We start from the raw sequence: 21,609 nt of genomic DNA, 5'->3' as shown, positions 1-21,609 counted from the left end.
CGTTCGACCAATCACAGCAGAAGTGCCGCCGCCATGCTTACTACGGGCGGAAATGTGAAGGAAAGCGCACCGGAAGAAGAGAGCTGCGGGGGCAATATCGCGTAATTATGCCAGTTGACAATAATGGTTAGACGGCTCTACCTTGCCCTCAGTTAACATGGCGACCCTAGTTGCTTCACCGACTTGGAATCGGCGCCAGGGAGTCTTCCTGCGTCGGGCCGCAGAGCGAGTCGGGAAACGATTTTAAACTGAGGAGGCGCCGAGGTTTGAGTTGCCCGCTTCTCAATGGCGGGATTTCCGAGCTGGCATTAGTCCCTGAAGGGCTCAGGTGGAGAGGGGCGAGTTGGGACAAATTGTCCCTTGCCCTTCCCCTCCGCGGGCAGAAGCCAACTCCGCAGGAACGAGGGTCGCAGAATTGGGTGGCTCTGTCAGCGGAAATGTCCCTCCCGGGGTGAAGGCGCAGGGCTTACCTGGCGACGGAGGGCGCGGAGGTCTCCTTACTGGGCGCGTTTGTGTCCCTCGTGAACCCATTTGTTGGGGAGCGAGAGGGATTTTGGGAGGGCCAAGGCTTCCTCCGGACGCTCTCGTAGCTGTCACTTTGGCGGCTTTCTTGCTTCAGGGGACTTCAGTCTCGACGTAGTTTTGGACCCGGACTTGAAGCATGATTCGTGAGGCTGGAATGGGTGACAGCGTCATCACGGCATTTTAGTGGTAAGATGCTTTGTGTTGGGCCAGGACTGGCAGCAGACTTTATATTTTGTCCTGTTGTACGGTCGTTCTCTTTACAATACTTGTGTCTTGAGGTGTGTTTCACACTACGTGCTTAGCACTCTGCTAAGCGTTGGTGTTGGGGCGGTTGGATTTAGGTGTTGGTGGCAATGTACAAAAGTGATGTAAGTCAGGGTCCCTTCCTTCATGGACAGGCCACAAGAAAAAGTAACTCAGTTGTAATTGTGTGTTATGAACTACAGATGCAAGAGGAGTTGGCGGATTGGTTTCAAAAGGAATGAGATGATTTGGATTTAAACAAAAAACGGTTAGTGTTAGGAATACTATCATAGCTAGCTGTATGGATATGGCAAAGCTTCTCCTGAGGAAGTGAAACGTGCAGGTCGGGTTGGATTTGGTCAGACAAGTGGCAGGAGAGAAGTATTCTTAATTGGCGATAGGTTGAATAAAAATGTCGGGGAGCAGAGACAAACATGACAGGCGTGAGGAGCAATGGGGTGATGATCAGTCTAGGGTAGGGGGTGCCTGTTTGGATGTAGGGCAGTGGTTCTTAACCTTTAAAAAAGTTGTCCATGTATACTGGACTTTTCCTCACCCGCCTCTGCCACCAAGTACACGTGCATACAGCGTTTTGCTTACAACCTTAGAGCGTTGTTGGATTTTGGAGGCCGTTTGTCTGTGGGTCTTGGGGTAGGAACTCCTGAAGTAGGAGATGAACCTTGATAGGATCAGACAATAAGATCAGATAATGCAGTGCCCTGAAACACAGACAGAGCAGTTCTGACTTCATTTCAAAGATGTGTGGGAATTGTTGTGGACTCTCAGGCAAGGTAATGACAAGGCAAAAGTGGTGTCTATGGAAAGACTAGTCATGGATTGGGGAAGGGGGTTAAGATTCGGAACGAGGTAGGTGGCTGTAATCAAGAATGGAAGTGAAGGCCAAGTCTGAGAGGGCTAGTGTATATCCTTTTAAGAAGTATGTGAGAATTTGATAATAAATTGGATATAAAGGTGAAGTTGAGGGAAGAGTAAAAGATGACCACGATGTACTTTAAGGGGCAGGGAAGAAAATGAGAAGGAAGAATGGAATTATTACTGAGAGAAACAGGGTAGTTGGAAAGGAAAGACTGGTTGTGAAATAATGTTTAGCTTTGAACTTAATGAGTTTGAGGACACGAAAGGTTTAATGTCCTACAGGAAATTGGAAATGCTGGTGCAGAGGTCTGAAGATAGAGATTTAGGAGTTATATGTAGGACGAATGTTTTCATATGCAGAATGAGTGATTTCAGAGGGACACCCACTGTTGGGACAAGAGGAAGAACAGGAATCAGCAGATAAATCGGAAGGAACTATAAGAAATAAGAAGGAGAAAAACCCCTAAAAATTGAGTGTCTGAAAAAAAAGGTAACAGAAAGTTTAGAGGAGTAAGGATGGACAAATTTGATGAACCAAGTATTTGGCCATGGTTTTAGCAAAAACATTGTTGGTAACCTTCAAAAATGGAGTTTCTTTATAGTGATGGATACAGAAAAGAGATTGTTGAAGATTTCCAATAAGATATTTATTAGTAATTGGAGGCAGTGGTTGTATACCACATTTCCAGGAGATTGGTCTCAAGAGAAATGAAATGAATTGGATTTAAACAAAAAATTTTTAGCGTTAGGAATACTAGAATATGCGTGGCAGTGGAAGAAAAATATCCTGTGGAAGAGATTAGAGATAATAGAGGTTTGAAAGAAACATGGGAGGTGGTGTCCAAGGGCGATGTAAAGGGATATGGGGACCCAGAATATTGGTTGAGGGGTTAGCTTTAGAAAGCAAGTAAGAGGATCTGTTTCCTTACAATTGGAAGGAAGAATATTGGGACAGTAAAATATTGAGTCAGGATATATTTTCAACCTCTTAATTATTGAGCAGGGCAAAATTACACATTGACTGTGGAGTGAGAAGGTAAAATAGATATGTCATTTTCTAATCTTCAGTGCATGGATTGTGCTATTTCACATTACTGTTAACATTAAATACTCAAGCGAAATGTCTTCTCAAAACCAACCCTCTCAGTGCTAATAGTCTTTTTCTCACCTAGATAGACTTTAAAATCTTTTTGGAATTCATAGCATTTCTCTTTTAAGGAGTCAAATCCAGTAGGGCTTATTTTGCCTTGAAGTTGGTCTCTGTTGAAAAGCAATGTGGAAGAAGTAGGTAAGAGCCCCTGCTCTCGAGTTAGACTGTCTGGGTTCAAATCCTGGCTCTTTTGCTCTTTAACTGTATGACTTTGGCAAGTTACTTAACTTCTCTGTCTTCCCATCTCTCAACTGGGAATATAATAATCCATCTCATGGGGTTGAGGATTAAATGAGAAAATATTTGTTAGGGGCTTAGAAGAGTACCTGGCACATGATGAATAGTTAATAAATGTTACCAGTCATTCCAAATAAAAAATTTGAAAGAAACATTCGGTGTAGACAAGAATTTAAAACTCCCTTTAAAATAGATAATTTAGTGTGCATTTGAAGATAGAATACTTTAGAGTAGCTGCTGTTTAAATTGTATGATATATGATCTTGCTTTGGGCGTTATTGGAGCTTTGAGAACTGTATGTTTAGTTTATGGAGTTTTGTGCAAGATATAGAGGGTATCCTACTTTGACATATTGAAATTTAAATATAGTAACAAATATAACTTTCCATTTGTGAAAAACTTTTTAAAAAGGGTAACTATGCCAGTACTTGGAAGTAATTATTATAACTTTTAAATCATAATTCTATTCAGTGGAAGTTATATCATAATTTTGGAGTTCTGTGAAATACTTCTGTTCAATGAAACCAATACTATTTAACAATTAAGGAGCACTCAGCATTATATTAAGGTAATTATACAAGAGAAATATAAAGCATGGTTTCAGTCAGAGTAGTTTAGTCTTGCTGGGAAGAGAAGAAATGCACACCATAAAAATAGTGCAAGGACGTCTAAGAATACTGGCCAAAGTGAGTGGCACAGACTGGGTGATAGAGGAGAGCTGCGTAGGCTGGTATATTATTAATCTCCAAAGATTTTATAGAATGTTTTTGAGAGATTTTATTGACTCATCTAGAGGGTTTGGGGGCTTTTTCAAAATATTTACCCCTCAGATCTCATTCTACACACACACACACACACACACACGCGCAGACCCCCCCCCCCCCCCCCCCCCACACACACACACTGCTTCTAGGAATGAGACACTGATGCAGACAGAAGTCTATAACAGGCATTCTAGGGAAAAAGGTTAACAGAACTCTGCTACTTGAAAGGGGATCAAATTCAAGCCTGGTCTTAAAGGAGGTGGAATGGGAAAAGGATGCTTCAGATAGGGAATATAGTTGATAGGCGAAAACATGAAGACAAGAATATGTTTGTGTGTAGGAGAAGTAGGAGGGTAAGGACAAGCTGAATTATGAAAGATCTTAAATATCCAGCAGAAGAGTAGAATTTATCTCGTCGTCGTAAAGTTTTTTGCACAGGTGACTAATAATAAAGTTCCGTTGCTGAAGAATGAGTTACCCTTAGATATAGAAAGCACTTGGTTATCCTAGCAAGAACCTGGCTAAGGAAGTAGCTTTGGGAATGGATGACAGAGAGACTATTGAAGGAAAAACTCTAAAGAATGTGCTTAATGACTACATGTTAAAGAATGAAAGTGGGAGACTACTTAAATGAATTTAAATTAACTTAGAAAATTGACAGGAATTTGAAAATGGACCAGCTAGCTTTTGGAAGGAGGTGGATAGGAAGCAGTTGAGTTTAGTTTTGAGCTTACTGTGTTTGAGGTATCTGTAAGATAGTCATAAAAATAGCCTGTAGCCAATGAGAAATACAGGACTTGGTTGAAAAGTCGAAACTGGGGACAGGGAGGGGGAGGGAGAGAAAGAAATAATTCCTTTATAGAGAGGAGAAGACTCAGTGAAACTGAGCGTGAATTAACTCTTTGGTGTTCAAAACTTTGGTTTTATTATCTGTTTACATAGACCATGGATTCTTGTGATACACCAGAATCGACTCCTAGACAACGTGCATCCTCAAGGCTTAAAGATTACTTTATAGGTGCCACCCCTCTGCAGAAACGGTTAGAATCGGTCAGGAGGCAAACCTCTTTTGTCCCAACTCCACCTCGAAGGAAAATTCCCCAGTGTTCACAATTGCAGGTATGCTTTTTGTGTTCTTTCGTGTTACTCAGTAATTGAGAATATCTCTGAACAAAGAATTTCAACTTTTGATAGTATTTATAGTATCTTCTTAATCCCTCAGGTAATAAAATAAATGAGAAACAGCTAAAACAATTATTCACACTATCAGTATCTCCTCTGTTATATCTTTTAACCTCCTTTAATCTGGAACATCCACAATATTTGTCTTTTATTGACACTGACATTTTTGCAGAATATAGTTTCCTCCTCTCTCCTTTTTATTTATTTATTTATTATTATTATTTTTTAAAGATTTTATTTTTCCTTTTTCTCCCCAAAGCCCCCTGGTACATAGTTGTTTATTTTAGTTGTGAGTCCATCTAGTTGTGGCATGTGGGATGCCTCCTCAGCATGGCTTGATGAGTGGTGCCATGTCCGCACTGGCAAAACCCTGGGCCGCCGAAGCGGAGCGCTCGAACTTAACCCCTCAGCCTTGGGGCCGGCCCGCCTCCTCTCTCCTTTTTAAATAGAATATTCCTCATTTTGTATTTGTCTGATATTTCCTCACGATTAGATTGAAGTTATGTTTTCTCAGCTAGGATACTGCATAGGTGGTGGTGTGTCCTTCTTGGGGAAAAACATCTGGTAGCACTTGGTGATGTTAATTTTGATCATCCTGTCAAGATGTTGCCCAATAATTACCTTTTTGTTCCCCTCTTCAGCTAATAAGCAGTCTGTTGGGGAAGACATTTTAAGATAATGCAAATATCCTATTCCCTGTCAAAATTTCTCCTAACACGTAACGTCCATTAATAATTTTTGCCTCATCCCATCTTTATCGTGATGGTTGCAAAATAATGATTTTCCAACTCCATTTGCTCCATATTTACTAACCAGGCTTTGGCATTCTGTTGTAAGCCCTTCTCACTTCTGCATTTATTTATTTATCTCTTTATTGGTATGGACTCATGAATTCCCGTTTTTCAAATTTTTCTAGTTCCTCACTAAATTATTTTGATGTTTAAATTGTCCCAGATTTGTCTGGTGGCAACAGGCTCTTGATCATTCATAAACAACCCTGAAGATATATAACATTATTGATTTGTAATTTTACTGAAACATGAAATAAAACCCTGATCAATACAAGTTTCGTGTGTGGTTTTGAGTCACCTAGCAAGGAGCCTGCTGATCCATCACCCACATACTCCTTATAACTTTGTTTTCTTGTCAGTGTTGAGTACATAGTATTTTCTGTGATATGAGAAAACTTTTGTTTCTTTGTGAAAACTTTCTTAAAGAAAAATTACCAGTGCTGGTAACGAAAGTGATGGTTCTTAACCAGAAAACAGAAAGTGTATGTAAATTAAAGGTTGGAGTGTCCAATTCAGTGCTTCCTTCTGTCTATGATATAAATAATTTTGTTGTACCTTTTGATAGTAATAAGAAAAAGGTTTATCAGTTTTTAATAAAAGTATATAACTGTTTCCATGAATACTCTAATCAGAACAAATATTTTTGTCAAGTAGACAACTGTGGTGAAAGTTCCAAAAGATAGTTGGAACTGTGAGACTATGCCAGGAAGTATGAATTCTATAGAAAAATTCAGTTCAGGATAGAACCAGGAGCCTATATGGGATGACCCTCAATAAGGCCTTAGAGCCAATGCAATTGATGGTACGTTGGTTCTAATAGAGCACGGCCAAAAAATTTCCGTGTTATCTTTTAATTTAATCTATTGAATTAGGCATTGTGTCAGAGTAGATATACTAGAAACAATTTTAAAAATCACTTAATTAGGGGCTGGCCCCGTGGCCGAGTGGTTAAGTTCGCGCGCTCCGCTGCAGGCGGCCCAGTGTTTCGTTAGTTCGAATCCTGGGCGCGGACATGGCACTGCTCATCAGACCACGCTGAGGCAGCGTCCCACATGCCACAACTAGAAGAACCCACAACGAAGAATACACAACTATGTACCGGGGGGCTTTGGGGAGAAAAAGGAAAAAATAAAAAAAAAAAAAAATCACTTAATTAAAGTCAACCTAATTAGATGCTCCAGGAATAGTTACTATTTTCAAAATCTGTAATTTGAAGTTTCTAAATCTGAAACATAGATGTTCATCCAATAAATATTTACTGAACACCTGTTGGCATTGTTCTAGGTGCTAGAGGTGTAGTAGACAATAAAAATCAGATAAATATATAATGTCAGTAGTAAATGCTGTGAAAAAAATAAAGCATGTTAAGGAGATACAGAGTGACAAAAGTTGGAGTGGGTGCAGGTGCTACTTTGGATAGAGTGGCCTCTTGAGTGACATTTGGGCAGAGACCTGAATGAAGGAAAGGAACATACCAGTAAACCCCTGTGGGAAGAGCTTTCCAAAGGGGGAGGTGCAACAAATGCAGAGGCCCATTCAAGGATCTTCCAAGAGTCCTGCAAACTCCAGTTTGGCTAGAATACAAAGATCAAGTATCCACTAATAGATTTGTATTAAGTATGTGAAATCTTATGACTAAATTCTTTACTCATGTTTCCTAATTCTTAAACTTCTTTTGTTTTGATTTTCTTTTAGGACGATGTTGATCCTCAAAAGGTTGCATTCCTTCTGCATAAACAGTGGACTTTATATAGTTTAACTCCCCTATATAAATTCTCCTATACTAATCTCAAAGAGTATTCTAAACTTCTGGGTGCATTTATTGCTGCTGAAAAGCAGAAAGGACTTGCTGTAGAAGTGGGAGAAGACTTCAACATCAAAGTGATTTTCTCTGCTCTCCTAGGAATGAAAGGAACACAAAGAGACCCTGAAGCATTTCTTGTCCAGGTATCATATATAAGCAATACTTGCTTCCTAGGGGAAAAGAATCTGCATTGTCTTACTGTTTTTAAAATTCTTAGGCTTGTGATTTATAACCTATTGTTTAAGTTATTTTGTTGAGGTCATATTGGCTTACAACATTGTGTAAATTTCAGGTGTACATTATTATATATCAGTTTCTGTGTAGACTGCATCATGTTCACCACCGATAGTCTAGTTTTTATCCATCACCATACATATGTGCCCCTTTCTCTCACCCCCTTCCCCTCTGGTAACCACGGATTTGTTCTCCATATCCATGTGTTTATCTTCCACATATGAGTGAAATCATACAGTGTTTGTCTTTCTCTGGCTTATTTCGCTTAGCATAGCACCCTCAAGGTCCATCCATGTTCTTGCAAGTGGGATGATTTTGTCCTTTTTTTTATGGCTGAGTAGTATTCCATTGTGTGTGTGTGTGTGTGTGTGTGTGTGTGTACACACCACATCTTTTTTATCCATTCATCCATTGATGGGCACTGAGGTTGCTTCCCCTTGGCTACTGTGAATAAAGCTGCCATGAACATACGGGTGCATAAATCTGTTTGTATTGTTGATTTCTTGTTCTTTGGATGGATACCAAGTGGTAGGATAGCTGGATCATATGGTGTTTCTATTTTTAATTTTTTGAGAACTCTCCATACTGTTTTCCATAGTGGTTGCACCAGTTGGCATTCCCACCAGCAGTGTATGAGGGTTCCCTCTTGTCCACATCCTCTCCAACACTTGTTATTTCTTGTCTTGTTAATTCTAGCCATTCTGATGGGTGTGAGGTGATATCTTAGTGTAGTTTTGATTTGCGTTTCCCTAAGAATTAGTGATGTTGAACATCTTTTCATGTGCCTGTTGGCCACCTGCATATCTTCTTTGGAAAAATGTCCGTTCATGTCTTCTGCCTGTTTTTTTTTTCATTTATTTGTTTATTTTTGGGTGTATATCATAATATATTTTGAATTCTGTGTAGATTACATCATGTTTGTTCTGCCTGTTTTTTGATCAGGTTGGTTGTTATTTTGTTGTTGAATTGTATGAGTTCTTTATATATTTTGGAAATTAACCCCTTCTTGGGCATTTGGTTTGCAAATATTATCTCCCACTTGGTGGGTTGTCTTTTCGTTTTGTTCAAGATTTCCTTTGCCTTAGGTCTGTTCTGTGTTTTATGCTTTTTGCATTATTTTTTAATCTCATTAATTGTGTTCTTCATCTCCAGAATTTCTGTTTGGTTCTTTTTAGAATTTAGGTCTCTTTGGTGAAGTATTCCTTCTGTTCATTAATTTTGTTCCTGAGCTCATTGAACTGTGTTTCTGAGTTTTCTTGTAACTCTTTGAATTTCTTTGTTCCTGTTATTTTGAATTCTTTGTCAGGTAGATTGTAAACTTCTGTGACTGCAGATTTGGTTTCTGGAGAGTTGTCATTTTCCTTCTGTTCTGCAGTGTTACTTTAGTTCTTCATGGTATTTGATGAATTGGTCCTCTGCTGTCGCAGTTGTGGGAGTAATCACCTTCTCTCATTTGGGTATGGCCTTGATTACTTTGGTTCTGGTCACCTCAGTCTCCTGTTCCTCTGCTGGCTCTCTGCAGGCTTGGATGCTATTGTCCTTTGCACCATCTGTGTTGCTGTTTCCCAGTTGTCTGGGGGTGCTTGTTGTACCACTGCCAGGGGTGCTGGGTTCATGGGTGTCACTGGTGGGGTCTTGGGGACCTGGGTTCTTGTATGCAGTCCCTGCTGCTGGTGAGTTGGTGTTGGGGGTGCTGCCACTGGGGGCTGTGTGCTCCCACCTTGTCTGCTTGTAGTTGTGCAGTTTGGGTCATTGCTTCTGCTGTGGCTCCACCGACCATACACTGTTGTGGGGTGGGGCCACTGCCATGCTGCTGCCTCCTGCCTTGGACATTTTCAGGCGTGGAGCCGCCACTGGTCATCACCATTGCCCTTGGGGCGTTCCCACACTCAGGGTTGCCACTGGCTGCTGCTGCCTCTGCCGCTGCTCCTTGGGCATTCCTACACGTGTGAGGCCACTGGCTGCTGCCGCAGCCTCCCAGGTCTTCATGTATGTGGGGCTGCTGCCACTCCACCAATGTTTGGGTGCATGGGGCTGGGCTGCTCTCACCTCCGCTCACTTGTGTGGGCCACTGTGTGAGGATCCACATCCTGGATTGCTGCCATGGGGGGTGAGGAAGGGGGTTGTTCCCCTAGTTCCACTCTTCAGGGGAGTCGCGTCCCCCCACCTTCAGATGTATAGCCGCCTGGTCTCTTAGGTGTCCTGTTGTGCTCTGTAGGGAACCCTCTGTTGGTCAATGGATGTCTGGTTGTACTTCAGAGGCAGGAGACAAAGGGAACCTCCCACTCTGCCATGATGCTGACATCACTCTCCTTGTTTGTTTATTTGTATAGATCAGGGGTCAGCAAACTATGGCCAGATCTGACCCATTGCTTGTTTTGTAAATAAGGTTTGGTTTTTTTTGTTGGAACAGAACCCCTTTAGCTTGCTTTCATATTGTCTATAGCTACTTTTGTGTTACAAGAGCAGAGTTGAGTAGTTGCTGCAGAGACCACGTGGCTTGCTAAACCTAAAATATTTACTACCTGGCCCTTTACAGAAGAAGTTTGCTGACCCCTGGTATAGATCATGGTATTGACAAGAATCTCAAGATTCCTAGGATTAGGTTCAGGTGCATATAACAGAAAGCCTAAATAATGGTGGAGTAAACAAGATAGAGGTTTATTTGTCTTATAAAAAGCTGTCTGGAGATAAGCTGTCTAAGGCAGGTATATGCTTCATGAAATTATTAGTAATCTAGGTTCCTTCTGTCTTCTCTGTGATCCTTGGTGCATGGCTCCCATCCATGAGGTCACCTTTTAGTCTAAGATGGCTTCTGGAGCTCTAAATATTATATTCAAGTTCCAGGCAGGCAGTAGGAGGAAGATAGGAAGGACAATCAGGATGCCTGCTGCTGAGTAAATCTTTCATGAGACTTGCTGAGACCCAACAACTTCTCTTGACATCCCAGTTGGAAGGGAGACTAGAAAATTTTTCTTTTTTAGTGGGTACTTTGCCACCTTGAGTAAAAGCACAGTTTTATTGTGGAAGGAAAAATAGACACTGGGTAGACAATTAGAGGTAGTTGATGCCCAGAGAAGTTATGTGGTTTGCATGTCATCAGGCAAGCAGATGTTCTTGTGAGGAATAGAAATGACCTCTTGAATTCCTAGTATAGTGTCCTAATAGTTTTCAAATTAAATCTCATTTCTTGACAGGGTTACAGGACTCTTAGATCATGAAAGTGTGATAGGCATAATATATCCGGGCTTTAAGGTATTTGAGAGTCTCTTATAATCCCTTGAACAAGAAGGAGAAATATGGTAAAATAACTATTTAAATGATCATCTCTAAAGGGATATGATACTGGGCTGTGATCTTCACCTTGCCCTGGTCAAGCTTTAATTAAAACTTCTATGAATATCTGGAAGGTATGTTTGTCATGTAATTTACACATTTAGATTTTGAAGCATTAGTTAATCTGCTGGAAAATATAATCAAGATTCTAAAAGATCTGAATGTGTTGGCACAATGGGCCAAATTGAAAGAGATTAAAATTTTAAGCCTCAGTACAGGTTGGGGAGGATTTACCTGTTACCAGCAAAAATGAATATGTTGGGCTAATTTATGTAAAGTTGTCAACTAAAAACCAGAGAACTACTCTAATCTAAGATTATGTTAATAGGAGTATAATCTAGGTTAAAGATAGTGACAGTCCTGTAATTAATCAGACCTCTTTGAAGTAATTAGGTTCAGTTATGAGTGACTCCCATGCAGAAGAATTTCAGAGAAGAGTGACCAGGATAGTTTGAGAACTTGAATGTATGTCCTAGGAGGAATGGTTGAAGAAACTGGAGATGTTGAACTTGGCAGTACATATGATAGGGATCATCAGACATTTGAAGGGCTTTTCCTGTAGAAGACAGGTTAGATTTGATTTGTTCTATATGCATGTAAGGAAGAAAGCAGGACCAGTGAGTGGAAACTGTAGGGACTAACACATTGAAAGAACATTTTAAGTTGATAGAAAGAGCTGCTTTAGGAAATATTGAAGTTTTCCTCAATGAAAGAATTCAAGCACTTTGGATTTGGTGACCTTTTACAGTCCCTTCTAAAATTGAGATTTTGAGATTTTTTTCAACATACTTTACCTGGTTATGCCATATTGGCCTTTCTTATTTTGCATTTTGGTTGCACCAAGATCTTAGCATATACCATGTCTCTAGTATATAAGAATATTAGAAGAAAGGTCAATTAACTTGATAAGCCCTAATAATGATTAGGGAGGCTCTGTGTTTTTTGGCAAGTAATACAACGTATCTTATTTTTTAATCTGCAAATTAGTTTTGAGATTGTGTAATTTAGGGGGAAATGTACTTCTGAACTTAATGAACCTGTTTTATTTTCTTTCTTGGTAGATTCTGTCAAAATCTCAATTGCCGTCTGAGAATAGAGAAGGTAAAGTGTTGTGGACTGGTTGGTTCTGCTGTATATTTGGAGACAGTCTTCTGGAGACTGTTTCAGAAGATTTCACCTGTCTACCCTTATTTCTTGCAAATGGAGCAGAGACTAATACAGCCATGATTGGAACCTGGTTTCAGAAAACTTTTGACTGTTATTTCAGTCCCTTAGCAATCAGTGCATATAATCTTTCCTGGATGGCTGCTATGTGGACTGCATGCAAAATGGACCATTATATGGCTACTACTGAATTTCTTTGGTCTGTACCCTGTAGCCCTCAACGTCTGGACATTTCTTATGCCATACATCCAGAGGATGCAAAAGCTTTGTGGGACAGTGTCCACAAAACACCTGGGGAAGTTACCCAGGAGGAAGTTGACTTGTTCATGGACTGCCTTTATTCACATTTCCATAGGCATTTCAAAATTCATTTATCAGCCACAAGATTGGTTCGTGTTTCAACATCTGTAGCTTCAGCACATACTGATGGAAAAATAAAGGTTAGTTTGAACAAATCTAGTTAAGTAATTTTTCCTTATTGTTGCATAGATTCCAAAATGTATGGTGATTGTATTTTCCACATTGAAGAAACACATTTGAATGTCTGCCAATTCAAGACAGTAGAGAAATTTTATTTTATGCTTTATAAATGATTTACTAAAAACTCTTCAACCTTCTAGATGCATTTTTATAATGGGAGGATACTATACGCTGTGTGCTACAGTTTTGGTAATAATATGAATTATCTCTAGTAACTTTGAAACTTTCAAAATTGTTTCTTGTCAAACTTGGAAATAATTATCAGAGTAACAGTGGATTTTGTGTGTTAGATGAGAAAATTACAGCCAGAAACACAGAACTAAGATATCATCTTTATATTTCAGGCTTTTCTATCCCTACTGGGAAAGAAAGAATACAGATATTGTTGTAGTCTCTATGAAGTCCTTATCAGAGGAAATATCAGAAATAAACTGAGAGTAGGTACTTAAATATATTAAAAAATTAATATATTTAAAATATACTAAAATACAGCTAAAGTAAACACTCAGTGAATATTGGTCTTGTTGCTATGCCAGAAGTTAAACATATCTTAACTCTAATCAGTAGAGCATCCCTGTAGTTAGGTGTTTTATCCACATTTTATTTTTAAAACAAGGAAACTTAGGCCAAGATTGGTTTAAGTGACACATGCAAGATAGCTCAGTAAGAGGAGGAGTCAAGATTTGAGTGCTTATCTCTTAGGTTCCAAGAAGTTCATACTCTGTTCATAAGCGCTGTATTAGTGCTTTTCAAACTGGAGGTCACAGTACAGCACTAGGTTGGGAAATAATTTTGATGGGAAGTTACCAGTTTTAAAAAACAAAAGAAAGAAATAGAAAATATAAAAATGAGAGTGTATTGCATATGGTAAGGATATACATTTGCTTGTACTGGGTCATGATGTTAAATTTATTTCTTACTATGGTTTGCAGTAAAAAATTTGAAAGATTATACTATGCCGTATTACTTTGACATTATAAAGAAAAAAATTTACATTTTAGTACCTCAGAATTCAATGTTCATGAAGTCCTTATATATTTTAAAATTGGGTTTCCATATGCCCACACTCTATTAATAAACCACATTTAAAAACTATTTTATATAATGTGTTCTTATCCATCTATGAATGTAAGGATGTTCCTTAAACACGTTTATTTTATCTGGTCTATTCTAAATCTAAGAGCCTCTCTTAATGAGGTAAGATAGTAACTGTGGGTCCTAGGTTCAAATGATGCCATGATGTTGCTAACATTTATTAGGCACTAACTTGTACCAGGCAATATTAAGCATTTTATGCATGTTGTTTCATTTAGTTTTCACAACAACTTATTTATATAGGTTGTGAAGAGGAAACTGTAGCACAGGGGATAAGTCGATTCCCTAAGATCACACAGCTAACCAGTGGAATTGGAATTTGCACCTAGTCACCTGACTCAAAAGCATATGCTTTTAACTGCAATACCATAGTGCCTCTCAAAAGTTTGAAATTAATGTGTTAACCAGGTTTCTGCCATCTGCTTAGTTTCTAAAAGATACTTTTGGAATTGTACATCCCTTTAAGAAAAAGGAAGCTATGGAACCTCTTTGTAGAAAATGTAGATACTTTTTTTTTTAAAGATTTTATTTTTCCTTTTTCTCCCCAAAGCCCCCTAGTACATAGTTGTATATTTTAGTTGTGGTACGTGGGACGCTGCCTCAGCACGGCCTGATGAGCAGTGCCATGTCCGCCCCCAGGATCTGAACTGGTGGAACCCTGGGCCACCAAAGCGGAGCGTGCTAACTTAACCACTCGGCCACAGGGCCAGCCCCAAGAAAATGTAGATACTTAATTTGCATACAAGTCCAAGGGGTTCATAGATAGCCCTTCCTCCCCCTCACTCCTTAGGCAGATAGTCAGTCCCTCCATGGAAGCCAGGATAAATAAGAACTCTTGTCTAATTACCTCTAAGCACCATTGACTAATAGTTGTAAATTTAATTAAAGTTAGTAGTCTTCATTAAGTGAAATCTATTTGACTTAGAGCAGCAATGGTTTGGGTTCATATTTGTATCTTAGCTTGCAGATATGGAATTTAAAATAAGCCTGGAATATTTATCAAATATCAAACTGCTTTGTTATCATTATTAATTCTATTTTAATTTTAAATGTCTTTTTTTTTTTCAGATTCTGTGTCATAAATATCTTATTGGAGTGTTGGCATATTTGACAGAACTGGCAATTTTTCAAATTGAGTGAGGCCTTGTGGGGACGATAAGTTATGGATTATATACCTTTTTCTCACTGATTATTTGCCTGATTCCTGTACTGAGAGGGACTGCAGGAGAAATGAGCATCTATCTCTACATCTGTTTTCCTCACAGTGCCTTTAGAGTTGCCCAGATGAAGCCACGAAGGATCTCGAAGAACGAAGAAGGTGGTAGTGGAGGACCCACAGCCAGGTGGTCATGTAATAGTCATGATCTGGGATGCCAGTCTCTAGAAAAGGCCAACTTGTTAATTTTTGAGCCATCTTTCTATAAAATATATAATGTTTATTATGTCAAACTTTTAGGGTTCAAATGAGATTAATATTGAGTAGTTCTGATTTGGGTCTTTAAAACTTTTAATCCCTTTGAAGCATTTTAGACTTGCATTCAGAGAGAATTTCTCTCTTCTAAAGATGTATTCCTAGCATCATTTTGCTGTGTAGAACTGGCAGAGTCCTCTCTGAAGGAAACTAAAGACTAATATACGTTTTTAAGCCACTAATATGCTTCTGTTTTTATTACTGTTCAATTCTTATTGCAATGTTGAATTAAATATTTGCTTTTAAAGTGAAGCAGTGTGTTTATCAGTGTCTTGGTGGTAGATCTTTAGTTAGTGTCTCAGGAATGGGAAGTCCTATGCTTTTTCTCTAGCACAGAAGTTACAAACCAAAAATTATATAGAATCATACAAATTGTAGAGTTGAAAGGCACCTGTGAGCCTCTTTTGAGGGCAGAAATTATCTTGTTTAACTTTCAAGTCCCTAATTTTGCTTTAGTACAGTGATTGGTAAGTATCTGTAGGTTAAGTGAATGAATTTTAACCAACTCTTCCATTTTACAGATGAAAACTATGAGATCGAGTAATTTAAGAGACTTGCCCAAGATGTTGTATCTAAATCTCTTTTTACTTACTGAGCATAGGAAGATTTTGTTTTACTTTGGAAATAATGTTCTTTTAAAATCTTGTTTGAAAGAAAGTAACTTTAATAGGCCGTCATTCTAAAAACAAAGATTAACTTTTGAAATGAGGTATTATTTCACATATACTAGGAACAGAAGAGGTAGTAGAAAAAGCAGGGTGTTGGGAGTCAGACATTCATTCATTCAAGTAATATTAAGCTCCTACTGTGCACTTAGAATTGTATTGTAATAGGCATACAGAGTGAAGACAAAAAAGATCTCTGTCCTGTGGAAGTTGTGTTCTAGTGGAGGAAGGCAACAGATAATTTCAGATGGAGATAAATGCTATAAAGAAAATAAGGCAGTACAATATGAAAAAGGGTGACTAGGATGGGGCCTGCTTTACACCCAGTTGGCAAAGAAGGTCTCTCTGAGGAAGTGACATTTGAGCTGAGTACTGAATGATGAGAGAGAACTGGCCATGTGAAGATCTGAGGAAGGCTGTGCTAGGTGGGTGAAACTGCAAGAGCAAAGGCCTGGAGATAGATAAGAGCTTGGCTTATTTGAGGAACAAAGGAAGTCTGTGTGGCTGGAGCATAGTGAGTAAGGGTGGAGTAATATGAGATGAAACGAAGAAATTGTGCAGCAGAGACTTCTTCCATGGTGTTAGGTCTCCCAGTTTTTGACTGGGCATGTAGCTGTCCAGAATCAAGGCATTTTCCAGCCTTCCTGATAGGTAGGTATAGTCATATGGTAAGTTCTGACCTATGGCATGTAAAATGCAAGTGTTATGTAGAGTCTCCAGGAATCTTCCTTCTAAGATAGCAGGCATGTACCCCTTGCCCTTTTCTTATTCTTCTTCCACCTTTGCTGCTTGGAACAAATATAATGACTGGTACTCTAGCTTCTGTTTGAGGTCACAGGGATGAGGGTCAGATTCTAGGGATGATGGACCATGGCATGGAAGGAGTCTGTGCCCTGCGGACTTCTTGAAGCTGAACTCCAGTGCCAGCTTTGGGTGGTCTTCCTCCAGACTTATGTCAGAGAAGTAAACGTCTATCTTATTTAATGTCTTGTTATTTTGAATCTTTTACTCGTAGCCAAACCTAATCCTAACTGATACAGAGAGGTAGGATCCATATCATCTAAGTTTTTATAGGTACTGTGAATAAACTGGATTTTATTTTAAATACAATGGGAAGCCACTGAAGTTTTCAGGAGAGTAATATGACCCAATTTATATTTTATAAGATTTTATAAGATATGAGAGAAAATGATTTGTAGGTAGACAAGAGTGGAAGAAGGAAAACAGTTAAAAAGGTTGTCAGAAGTGTGTGTATTTTCTACATTTTCAAAAAATAGTGGAAGGATAAACTGAAAATGAATAAAAGTGGTTACTGATAGGGGAAGGGAAGGAACTGGGTAGAGGGGACAGCAATGAAAGTTAAGACTTATTTGAATGTTTCTTGTTTATAGTTTGGAATCATGTAAGTGTTTTATATAATTACGAAACAAAATTAGATCAAAAAGAGAAAAACAAAGCAATCCTTAAAAACTGAAAACAAATCAACATAACTATATTAAGTACATGCCATAATCACACAAAGAATTATTTTTAGTATCTTTAAATTTTAGTATTTTGACTGTACATTGTCAATGGGCTATATCCTAGCAGGAAAGGAATCTTAAATTGCATTCAGTTATCTTGTTATTAGTAATATTGGTATTGTTATTTTACCACTATTTATAGTTAAGATAAAACATACGTAATTATAACAATGTTAGGAACCAAGATTTTCACTGTAAGAGAAAAGATATAGGATTATAAAATCTAGTTAGCTAAGTAGAAAATCTGTAATGTTAAATTTGAATTGGAAATATCAGAATGAACTCATTTATTTTTAAAATGTAAAAGTTTTTGATTTTGATGAAGTCCAATTTATCACTTCTTTTCTTTTGTTTCTTGTGCTTTTGGTGTTGTATCTAAGAAATCATTGCTTAACCTGAGGGGCCAAAGATTTACTTCAATGTTTTCTTCTAAGAATTTTATAATTTTAGCCCTTAAATTTAAGTCTGTAATCCATTTTGAGTTAATTTTTATGTATAGTGTGAGGTAAGCATCCAAATTCATCATTTTGCCTATGAATATTCATTTGTTCCAGCACCATTTATTGAAAAGACTTTTATTTCCCCATTGAATTGTCTGTCCCTTTCTTAAAAATCAATTGGCCATAAATATTTGAGTTTACTTCTGGGCTTTTTTTGGGGGGCAGTGAGGAAGATTTGCCCTGAGCGAACATCTGTTGCCAATCTTCCTCTTTTTGCTGAGGAAGATTGTCAGTGAGCTAACTTCTGTGGCAATCTTCCTCTATTTTGTATGTGAGATGCTGCCACACCATGGCTTGATGAGCGATGTGTAGGTCTGCACCCAGGATCTGAACTGGCGAATCCCGGGCTGCTGAAGTGGAGTGTACGAACTTAACCAATATGCTGCTGGGCTGGCCCCCTGCTTCTGGACTTTTGATTCTGTTTCATTGATCTGTATGTCAGTCCTTATGCCAGTACCACAGCATCTTGATTACTGTAGCTTTGTTAGTGCATTTTGAAATCAGCAAGTGTGAGTCTTCCAACTTTGTTTTTTTTTTTCAAGGTTCTTTTAGCTGTTCTGGGTTTTTGCATTTCCATAAAAATTTTAGGATCATCTGGTCAATTTCTGTAATTTTGATAGTTGAATCTGTATATCAGTTTGGGGGAGTTTTGCCGTCATAATATTGTCTTTCAATCTATGAACATGGGATATCTTTCCATTTACTTACATCTTTCAAAATTTCCTTCAATAATGTTTTATAGTTTTCAGTGTACAAGTATTGCACTTTTTTTTTTGTTAAATTTTTTCCTAAATATTTTATTCTTTTTTATGCTGTCAGGAATGGAATTGTTTTCTTAACTTCACTTTTGGATTATTTGTTGCTAGTGTATAGAAATACAATTGATTTTGTATATTGCTATTGTATACTGTGACCTCCTTAAACTTGTTTATTCTAGTAGTTTTTTCAGTGAATTCTAGGATTTTCTATATATAAGATTCATGTATTTCTGAATAAAGACAGTTTTATTTCTTAATTTCAATCTGGATGCCTTTTATTTCTTTTTCTTGCCAGATTGCCTTGGCTAGAATCTCCAGTACAATGGCAGATAGAAGTGGTGAGAATGTCCAGTCTTAACTCTTCCTGATCTTAGTGGGAAGGATATTTCACCTTTAAATATAATGTTACCTGTAGGTTTTTCATAGATGCCCTTTATCAGGTTAAAGAAGTTCTCTTCTATTCCAAAGTTACTGAGGGTTTTTATTATGAATGGATGTTGGATCTTGTCAAATTATTTTTCTGCATCTATTGAGATGATTCATGATTTATTTTCTTTTACTTCAAACTACACATTTCAGGGAGCCTGCCCCATGGCTGAGTGGTTAAGTTTGCATGCTCTGCTTCAGGGGCCCAGGGTTTCGCCAGTTTGAATCCTAGGTGTGTACACGGCACCACTCATCAAGCCATGCGGAGGCAGCATCCCACATGCCACAACTAGAAGGACCCACAACTAAAAATACACAACCTTGTACTGGGGGGCTTTGGGAAGAAAAAGTAAAAATGAAACCTTAAAAAAAAAAAAACTACACATTTCAGTTCTGGTTTCTGGTTCCACACGTAAGGAGCTTGGAAGTCATCACTGTGTCCTAACAACAAGTAAAATGGTGAACAGATGGAAAAATCAACAACTCTCCTTAGATCTGTAAGAGATGGAAGGACACAGAGCAAACTGCTGCCCTCAAGATTGGAGAGACGAACAGGTGAATACAGTAAGCCAAACATGGCTTACTGGAGTAGTGACTCACAAGCATTAACTACTGTGGGAACTAAGGTCAGGGTCAGAAAACCTGAACTGTAATTGATGAATTGCTAGAGGCTCAGTATAGACAAATCTGAAAGTTAAAAACTCCAGGGGGACTGAGTCGTGGGGGGCCCCCACTATATTGTGAGATTTACCTCCAGGAACTCAACCAAGTTCCCACAGAAAATATTAGAGAAAAATCTCCTGTGCTTGTATAGGGGAGGGAAAAAAGAACCATTTTGAAATATGTCAGAGTACTCAGTCCTTAACAAGGCCTCCTTCAGGGGAGACTAGTTAACCAGAGCCTTACTAACCTGGGGAAAGGGAAATAGCAAACACTAGCCCAGTCGAGCCATCCTGTTCCACCTAAGAGGAGAGAAGAAAACTGAGAAATTCTTGTGAAGTTCACAGTCCAGCGGCATATGCTTACTAAAAGGCTGAGACCTAATCACAAGACTATAGAACACTTCCCCTCTCTCCATACCTTACCACTTCATTGTTAAAGGTCTATGTATAGCGGTTCCTTTTACCTGGTTCATCATGTCCGGCTATCAAGAAAAAATTACAAGCCTTACCAAAGACAGAAACACAATTTAAAGGGACAGAGCAAGCATCAGAACCAGACCTGGAAGATGTTGGGATTATCAGACTGGGAATTTACGACTATGATTAATATGCTAAGAGATCCAATGCATACAGTAGACAGCCTGCAAGAACAGATGGCCGATGTAAGCAGAGAGAGAGAAATCCCAAGAAAGAACCAAAAAGAAATGCTAGAGATAAAAAACATTGTAACAGAAATGAAGAATGTCTATGATGGGCTTATTAGTAGATGGGACACGGGTGAGGAAGGAATCTCTGACCTAGAAGATCTATCAATAGAGTCCTTAAAAGGCAAAGAGAACAGAGACTGAAAACAGAATATCTAAGGACTGTGGGACAACTACAAAAGGTGTAATGTACACTATACAAATAATGGGAATATCAGAAGGAGAGAGAGAGGAACAGAAGAAATATTTGAAACAATGATGACTGAGAATTTCCCCAAATTAATGCCAGACACCAAACCACAGATCCAGGAAGCTCAGAGAACACCAAGCAGGATAAATGCAAGAAAAACTACAGATAGGTATATCATTTTCAAACTACAGAAAATCAAAGATAAAAAATCCAAAAGTCAGAGGCAAGAAAACACCTTACTTATAGAGGAACAAGGATAAGAATTACACCTGATGTCTGCTCAGAAGCCATGCAAGCAAGTCGAGAGTGGAGGGAAATAAAATGTTAAGAAAAAAAGCCACCAACCTAGAATTCTGTACCCTGAGCAATTATCCTTCAAAAGTGAAGGAGATGCAGACTTTCTTGGACAAAGAAAAATTGAGAGAATTTGTTGCCAGTAAACCTGCCTTGCAAGAAATGTTAAAAGAAGTTATTTAGAGAGAATGAAAATAATATAGGTCAGAAACTTGGATCTATGTAAAGCAGGGAAGAGCATCAAAGACGGAATAAGTGAAGGTAAAATAAAAACTATTTTCTTATTTATTATAATAAATGTATAATTTATATAACATACCAGTTTCTTCAAAATAAAAACAAGAAACTTAATTATGTATGCCTGTGTATATGCCATATGTTTACATATGCTTATATATAAGTGAAATGAATGACGGCAATGATACAAGGGACAGGAGGGAGGAGTTAGGATTATTTTGCTATTATAAGGTATAGTGTCATTTGAAAGTGGGCTTGGATTAGCTCTAAAAGTATATTGCAAACGCTAGGGCAACTA

The 21,609-nt window shown here is 38.5% G+C and overlaps 1 protein-coding gene across 1 annotated transcript; it reads left to right on the top strand.

Annotated features, from left to right (window-relative positions):
- The first annotated feature begins 35 nt into the window (after window positions 1-35).
- Window positions 36-18,157, top strand: CENPL (centromere protein L). Its single transcript, XM_046683824.1, has 6 exons — window positions 36-101; window positions 620-711; window positions 4,738-4,914; window positions 7,464-7,715; window positions 12,204-12,746; window positions 14,950-18,157. Exons 3-6 carry the CDS (start codon window positions 4,741-4,743, stop codon window positions 15,019-15,021), a joined length of 1,041 nt encoding a protein of 346 aa, XP_046539780.1. The 5' UTR covers window positions 36-101; window positions 620-711; window positions 4,738-4,740; the 3' UTR covers window positions 15,022-18,157.
- Window positions 18,158-21,609: the final 3,452 nt, after the last annotated feature.

This window comes from Equus quagga, chromosome 13, assembly GCF_021613505.1.
Source record: "Equus quagga isolate Etosha38 chromosome 13, UCLA_HA_Equagga_1.0, whole genome shotgun sequence".
Classification (NCBI taxonomy): Eukaryota; Metazoa; Chordata; class Mammalia; order Perissodactyla; family Equidae; genus Equus; species Equus quagga.
The sequence above is the reverse complement of the archived record's forward strand: the minus strand, read 5'-3'. Positions and strand labels throughout refer to the sequence as shown.

Bases quoted from the DNA above. Each gene is read 5' to 3' on its own strand.
- CENPL (XM_046683824.1), top strand. From the start codon at position 4,741: ATGGATTCTTGTGATACACCAGAATCGACTCCTAGACAACGTGCATCC. The intron at 4,915-7,463 runs GTATGCTTTTTG...ATTTTCTTTTAG, and splicing joins CCCAGTGTTCACAATTGCAG to GACGATGTTGATCCTCAAAA. The intron at 7,716-12,203 runs GTATCATATATA...CTTTCTTGGTAG, and splicing joins CTGAAGCATTTCTTGTCCAG to ATTCTGTCAAAATCTCAATT.